This window comes from Salvelinus fontinalis, unplaced genomic scaffold, assembly GCF_029448725.1.
Source record: "Salvelinus fontinalis isolate EN_2023a unplaced genomic scaffold, ASM2944872v1 scaffold_1346, whole genome shotgun sequence".
Classification (NCBI taxonomy): Eukaryota; Metazoa; Chordata; class Actinopteri; order Salmoniformes; family Salmonidae; genus Salvelinus; species Salvelinus fontinalis.
In genome coordinates, this window is record NW_026601555.1 from 34,522 (window position 1) to 42,500 (window position 7,979).

Below are 7,979 nucleotides of genomic sequence, written 5' to 3' on the forward strand. Positions count from 1 at the left end.
ATAGCTGCTATGGCTGGTTTGGACCTCCAGCTTTAGACTAATAGCTGCTATGGCTGGTTTGGACCTCCAGCTTTAGACTAATAGCTGTTATGGCTGGTTCGAGCCTCCAGCTTTAGACTAATAGCTGTTATGGCTGGTTCGGACCTCCAGCTTTAGGCTAATAGCTGCTATGGCTGGTTAGGACCTCCAGCTTTAGACTAATAGCTGCTATGGCTGGTTAGGACCTCCAGCTTTAGACTAATAGCTGGTATGGCTGGTTCGAACCTCCAGTTTTAGACTAATAGCTGCTATGGCTGGTTCGGACCTCCAGCTTTAGACTAATAGCTGTTATGGCTGGTTCGGACCTCCAGCTTTAGGCTAATAGCTGTTATGGCTGGTTTGAACCTCCAGCTTTAGACTAATAGCTGTTATGGCTGGTTCGGACCTCCAGCTTTAGACTAATAGCTGCTATGGCTGGTTTGGACCTCCAGCTTTAGACTAATAGCTGTTATGGCTGGTTCGGACCTCCAGCTTTAGGCTAATAGCTGCTATGGCTGGTTAGGACCTCCAGCTTTAGACTAATAGCTGCTATGGCTGGTTAGGACCTCCAGCTTTAGACTAATAGCTGGTATGGCTGGTTAGGGCCTCCAGCTTTAGACTAGCTGTAATAGCTGGTATGGTTGGTTAGGGCCTCCAGCTTTAGACTAATAGCTGGTACGGCTGGTTAGGGCCTCCAGCTTTAGACTAATAGCTGGTATGGTTGGTTAGGGCCTCCAGCTTCAGACTAGCTGTAATAGCTGGTATGGTTGGTTAGGGCCTCCAGCTTTAGACTAATAGCTGGTATGGTTGGTTAGGGCCTCCAGCTTCAGACTAGCTGTAATAGCTGGTATGGTTAAGACCAGTGTTCTGCGTGATCGGGAAAATCTCTAGCCCCTAGTTATAAACCCAGTGTCTGTGTCAGGTGAAAGGGTGTGTATCAGGTGAAAGGGTGTGTATCAGGTGAAAGGGTGAGTATCAGGTGAAAGGGTGAGTATCAGGTGAAAGGGTGAGTATCAGGTGAAAGGGTGAGTATCAGGTAAGAGGATGAGTGTCAGGTGAAAGGATGAGTGTCAAGTGAAAGTATGAGTGTCAGGTGAAAGGGTGAGTATCAGGTGAAAGGGTGAGTATCAGGTAAAAGGGTGTGTATCAGGTGAAAGGATGAGTGTCAGGTGGAAGGATGAGTGTCAAGTGAAAGGATGAGTGTCAGGTGGAAGGGTGAGTATCAGGTGAAAGGGTGTGTATCAGGTGAAAGGGTGAGTATCAGGTGAAAGGGTGTGTATCAGGTGAAAGGGTGAGTATCAGGTGAAAGTGTGAGTATTAGGTGAAAGGGTGAGTAGCAGGTGAAAGGGTGAGTACCAGGTGAAATGGTGAGTATCAGGTGAAAGCGTGAGTATTAGGTGAAAGGGTGAGTATCAGGTGAAAGGGTGAGTACCAGGTGAAATGGTGAGTATCAGGTGAAAGCGTGAGTATTCGGTGAAAGGGTAATAGTTTATAGAGGACCATGGTGAAATGGTGAGTATCAGGTGAAAGCGTGAGTATTAGGTGAAAGGGTGAGTATCAGGTGAAAGGGTGAGTATTAGGTGAAAGCGTGAGTATTAGGTGAAAGGGTGAGTATCAGGTGAAAGGGTGAGTACCAGGTGAAATGGTGAGTATCAGGTGAAAGCGTGAGTATCAGGTGAAATGGTGAGTATCAGGTGAAAGCGTGAGTATTAGGTGAAAGGGTGAGTATCAGGTGAAAGCGTGAGTATTAGGTGAAAGGGTGAGTATCAGGTGAAAGGGTGAGTACCAGGTGAAATGGTGAGTATCAGGTGAAAGCGTGAGTATCAGGTGAAATGGTGAGTATCAGGTGAAAGCGTGAGTATTAGGTGAAAGGGTAATAGTTTATAGAGGACCATGGTGTTGACTTACCTTGGCAGAATATGTAGTTTTTAGAGTCAGCGTGGCATGCTGATATAGGTGGGTGATGGCTGACCTGAGAACAGAGATAAAGAATGGCAGGCTTGTACTTGATGGATCAAACCCTATGAATTCTTCAGATGTGGGACAAATACTTACAGGCCATATTTAGGACATGTGGGTCTGTGTACACTACCTGTTCTGCTACAAATCGGAGGCCCTTGTCGGGACGGTCACACTCGTAGGTCTCCCCCAGGACCGGGTTGAAGGGCTTCCCTCCCGCTCGGTGGTAGCTGGACGCGTACCCCGACACTGCAAACGTGGCTATGTACACCTACAGACAGTTAACAGCACCGGTCAGTTCATTACTCCTCTGTTCAAGTCTCAGTCATCAGCACATTCTAATGGCCATCATCAGTAACACTTGAGCAGGATAACCACACACACACACACACACACACACACACACACACACACACACACACACACACACACACACACACACACACACACACACACACACACACACACAGTAGTTAGTGAGTCAAAACACAGAAGGTCAACCCAAGAATGACATTATGACAGTTTTTATGGATGACAGAAAGTGCAAAGTGGAACCATAGAGTTGGATAGAGGACTTGGCCCAAAGCCTGTTTTAGCCCTCAATGGCACTGGCTGTGCTATCTCCATTCTCCAAAGATGAGCCGAGCGGAGATGAGCTCTCTAGTACATCTCTATGAGATACGAGGTCATCCCACCATCATTACCCCAGGGGGTCCGCAGGAGAACTGTTTGTAGTGAGTTTGTGTCAAATGGACCATTCAATAACCCTTCATTCTAACAACTGATCATTGCTGGTGAAATTCCCATTAGATATCCAACAGATAAAGCTATCATTGGGCTCCCGAGTGGCGCAGCATCTCAGCGCTAGTGGTGTCACTACAGACCCTGGTTCAATTCCAGGCTGAATCACAACCGGCCATGATTGGGAGTCCCATAGGGTGGCGCACAATTGGCCTAGTGTTGTCCGGGTTAGGGTTTGGTCATTGTAAATAAGAATTTGTTCTTAACAGACTTTTCTAGTCAAATAAATCAAATGTAAATAATTTCCTCTCCGCTTGAGTAGAATGGGCCTGATGACCTCAGTAATGTGAAACTGAATGGGAGAGGCTGTGTCCCAATGGAACTAGTGCACTACTTTTAATCAGGGCCCATAGGGAATAGAGTGCCATTTGAGAGGAAGCCAGAGTGGCTGGCTGGCTGAGTGGATGCTGTCTGGATCTGGATGTCCCCTCTGATAGGCCACACTGGGCCAGGGGGAAAAGCACTCATCATCATCATCATCATCATCACCATCTCCTCCACTCCACAAAGACACTGATGGGATAGCTGTCTTCATCTGCCTGCAGCCTCTCCTCTTCAACACAGACTAGAGCTGTCTTCAGCTGCCTCTCCTCAACACAGATTAGAGCTGTCTTCATCTGCCTGCAGCCTCTCCTCTTCAACACAGATTAGAGCTGTCTTCCTCTGCCTGCTACTGCAGGTTAAACTAACACAAGTGATGGAGAAAGTGGCTGAATGGCTAAATATTTCCTCATCATACAGGTTATTAATAACACTAATAAACAAGGTAGAGTTTGCTTTCTGTAGTCTAGAGAGCACTACTGTACCTCTGTAACTAATGCCTAGCTGTTGATTGATGTAGCATTACTGTACCTCTGTCTGTAACTAATGCCTAGCTGTTGATTGATGTAGCATTACTGTACCTCTGTCTGTAACTAATGCCTAGCTATTGATAGATGTAGCATTACTGTACCTCTGTCTGTAACTAATGCCTAGCTATTGATAGATGTAGCATTACTGTACATCTGTCTGTAACTAATGCCTAGCTGTTGATTGATGTAGCATTACTGTACCTCTGTCTGTAACTAATGCCTAGCTGTTGATAGATGTAGCATTACTGTACCTCTGTCTGTAACTAATGCCTAGCTGTTGATTGATGTAGCATTACTGTACCTCTGTCTGTAACTAATGCCTAGCTATTGATAGATGTAGCATTACTGTACCTCTGTCTGTAACTAATGCCTAGCTATTGATTGATGTAGCATGTAGCATTACTGAACCTCTGTCTGTAACTAATGCCTAGCTGTTGATTGATTTTTGGCTCTGCCTGCTGATAATGCAGTGAGAGGAGGAACAGAACACACAGTCATAGCGATGATCCATGAGGTGAACTAGAGAAAAGGGCTGATGTGTCAATAAATACAGCCTGCATCCCAAATAGTACCCTATTCCCAAGTGCACTACTTTTGACCACATCCTTAATGGGTATAGGGAGCCAATTGGAACGCAGCCTGTATTTACTGACACCTCTGCCCTTTTCTCTAGTTCAACTCATGTATCATCGCTATGACGCCCACCTCTCTGACAAACTCCACTCAACTTCTATTGGTCAGGGAGTCTGGAAGCTGTGGGTCTAGTTCTGGTCCTATGCCTGTCATTCACACTGAGCCACTGCAGCCAGTAACACACATTCATCATTTCAAATGGAACAAACACTCTGCAGGAAATATATTCCACACAGATTTATTACCGCAGTAAGGTCCCATGTCTTCAAAGGCTTTCATCAAATGTCTCTAGCTTTAGAAAAACTGGTCAGTGAATACAAAGCGCCATCAAATCAGGGAAGTGCTGATCCTAAATCCTCAAACCATTTTAGTAGTCATATACAATTGCTGATAAATAATTATATGTACAAAAGCAGAAAACCAAACAGATAATTTGTACCAAGTAATTTAAAACGGAGCGAGCCGAGGCACACTACTGGCTACAGTCGAAGGGTCCAATCAGGATCTAGCCAGTGGGAATTAAATTTAATTTCTCCTCAAATGTCCATAGGACATTACAGCACTACCGTGAAGAGTGTGTATTATTCACCATTTGTGCAGAAGGGGTCTTGTGTGCCCAAATGTGTGAATTTGTTCGGTGTGTGTATGTGTGCGGGTCCCATTGTGAAAGTGGTACTATGTCAGTGTGTGTGTGTGTGTGTGTGTGTGTGTGTGTGTGTGTGTGTGTGTGTGTGTGTGTGTGTGTGTGTGTGTGTGTGTGTGTGTGTATTCAGAGCATATTCTCTCTCCATACCCTCAAAGGAGTCCAGTGTGTGTGTGTGTGTGTGTGTGTGTGTGTGTGTGTGTGTGTGTGTGTGTGTGTGTGTGTGTGTGTGTGTGTGTGTGTGTGTGTGTGTGTGTGTGTGTGTGTGTGTGTGTGTGTGTGTGTGTGTGTGTGTACACATCCCCTCTCACCATGCGTTCAAAGGGGTCCTGTGTGTTAGCAGCTCTGTCCAGCAGCTCGCTGTACTCCAGCTCTTCACACAGTCTCTGCAGGGTGTTGAGGGGCTCGTTCAGCTGAACAGGCATAGCCACCTGAATAATCATTACAACACATTTACACAGCAATCACAAAGCTAGATTTGGTCACGTTCATAAGAAAACAAATGTAGTAATTATGTAATAATGTCACGTAAACCAAATGGAATAATCTAAGTATAATAATTAGACATTTAGTAATGTTTAGAGCTTTTCACAACAGAGGAATCTCAACGTTCTACGTAGGCAGAGACAAATCACAAACACAACAGCAATAAACCAACACAGGAGACAGAAAATAAACCAACACAGGAGACAGAAATAAACCAACACAGTAGACAGAAATAAACCAACACAGTAGACAGAAATAAACCAACACGGGAGACAGAAATAAACCAACACAGTAGACAGAAATAAACCAACACAGTAGACAGAAATAAACCAACACAGTAGACAGAAATAAACCAACACAGGAGACAGAAATAAACCAACACAGTAGACAGAAATAAACCAACACAGTAGACAGAAATAAACCAACACAGGAGACAGAAATAAACCAACACAGGAGACAGAAATAAACCAACACAGTTGACAGAAATAAAGCTAAAAGTCCATGGATACCTTGGAGAGGTCTTTCCCTATGTTGTTCTTAAGGATGTTCCATAGACTGATGTTACTGGTGTTGGGGCTGGCCGACGGGAGGCACGACCTGCGTCTTCTCAGAAGGGTCCCGTTCTCTTCACAGCCTGGAGGGTGGAGGGTTATGATCAGGATATTAGTGGTCATAACTACTGCATGTCACTACGTAACCAGGAAAACACGTCCCAAATTGCACCCTATTGTACTAGTGTTAAACAGAGCTCTATGAGCCCTGGTCAACAGGAGGGCAATATACTGGGAATAGGGCGCCACTTGGAACACACGTGGTAAAGTGTCCCCTTACCCGAGTTAGGTCTCTCCGTCTCGTTGTTGAAGTTGTCCATGGAGATGTTGTCGCTGACGTTGTCACTGATGTATGAGTCATCATCAGAGGCCTGCAGGATAAAGAATAAATCTCAGATTATCATTAGTGACAGGTCAAATATACCTTTTTAACAGCGCCCACCTGAGAGAGGCGAGAACCAGGAAACAGGAAGCTGGCAGGTCCCTTTCAACATCCTGTCACAACATATGAGAACATCCTAAATGGTGCCCTATTCCCCATGGGCCCTGGTCAAAATGGTGCCCTAAATAGGGAATAGGATGCCATTTGGGATGCATTCAGTGGGTTTGATAACGGAGGAGGAGGGAGGGAGAAGAGGAGAGACGATCGGTCCCAGAGGAGACACTGACAAATGTACACCTCCTCTCTGCAGTAAGGGTATTTTATTTTTAGATGGGGGTAATTAACTTTCACACAGGGACAGAAAACATACTGAACATGTTCTGTAGCTCAGAGATCTGACTGGAGGTGCCTCATTACGTCTGAAGCCAGAAGTGTGTCCAGACAAAGTATTCATCCAGTTCCCTGTCTGTTACTCCTCTCTCCACCTCCTCCCTCCTCATCCCCCTCTCTCCTCTCTTTCCTCCTCTCTCTCTCTCACTCCTCCTCCCCCTCCCTCCCCCCTCTCTCTCTCCTCATCCCCCTCCCTCCTCTCTTTCCTCCTCTCTCCTCCCTCCTCTCTCTCCTCCTCCCTCCTCATCCCCCTCCCTCCTCTCTCTCCTCCTCATCCTCCTCATCCCCCTCCCTCCTCATCTTCCCTCCTCCTCCCGCTCCCTCCTCATCCCCCTCCCCCCTCTCTCTCTCTCTCCTCCTCCCCCTCTCTCTCTCCTCATCCCCCTCCCTCCTCTCTTTCCTCCTCTCTCCTCCCTCCTCTCTCTCCTCATCCTCCTCATCCCCCTCCCTCCTCTCTCTCCTCCTCTCTCCTCATCCCCCTCCCTCCTCATCTTCCCTCCTCCTCCCGCTCCCTCCTCATTCCCCTCCCTCCTCTATCCTCATCCTCCTCCCTCCTCATCCTCTCTCTTCATCCCCCTCCTCCCTCCTCCCACCCGGTAGCCTCCCCTTTCTCCTCTTCCTCCTTCTCCTCCCCCTCCCTCCCCAATCCTCCCTCCCTCCCTGTCCTCCTATCCCTCCAGCCCTCCCTCCCTCCTCCTCCCCCTCCCTTCTCCTCTCCTCCTCCAGTATTGACTGGTTTCAACAGCAGAGAGAGAGAGCAGCCCAGTCAGACACTGACCTCGTTTTCTGAGGAGCTGGCAGACAGTAGAACCTCCTGAGCATCGAAGAACTCTGACAGAGATTCTGTGATGGACGCTCTGCTCTCATTGGACGCCTGGTGAACTAGGCGGTGGGATCCATCTGTGGAGTCTTGCTTCTAATAAGAGGAGAACATAATGTCAGTTAGGTTTAGGTTTAGATTAATTCAGCTAGATTTAGGCTCAGATTAAATCAGCTAGGTTTAGGCTCAGATTATTTCAGCTAGACATAGGCTCAGATTAATTCAGATAGGTTTAGGCTCAGATTAATTCAGTTAGATTTAGGCTTAGATTAATTCAGCTAGGTTTAGGCTTAGATTAATTCAGATAGGTTTAGGCTTAGATTATTTCAGATAGGTTTAGGCTCAGATTAATTCAGCTAGGTTTAGACTTAGATTAATTTGAACTCATTCTCCTGTTGTTAGAACTTTCAAAAGGGAAAAACATTACTGTCTGAAACAATAAACC

At 46.3% G+C, this 7,979-nt stretch overlaps 1 protein-coding gene across 1 annotated transcript in view; it reads right to left on the reverse strand.

Moving 5' to 3' along the window:
• The window catches only part of LOC129849045 (oxysterol-binding protein-related protein 3-like), a 30,146-nt gene that overhangs the window by 21,985 nt on the left and 182 nt on the right, over positions 1–7,979 (reverse strand). The window contains exons 1-6 of the mRNA XM_055916109.1: positions 7,493–7,979; positions 6,223–6,313; positions 5,901–6,025; positions 5,217–5,336; positions 2,111–2,248; positions 1,927–1,990 (exon numbers count right to left, since the gene is read on the reverse strand). The exon at positions 7,493–7,979 is cut by the window's right edge and continues 182 nt beyond it. Of these exons, the coding sequence (XP_055772084.1) occupies positions 1,927–1,990; positions 2,111–2,248; positions 5,217–5,336; positions 5,901–6,025; positions 6,223–6,262 (487 nt within the window). The 5' untranslated portion in view covers positions 6,263–6,313; positions 7,493–7,979. The remainder of the gene's footprint in view (positions 1–1,926; positions 1,991–2,110; positions 2,249–5,216; positions 5,337–5,900; positions 6,026–6,222; positions 6,314–7,492) is intronic.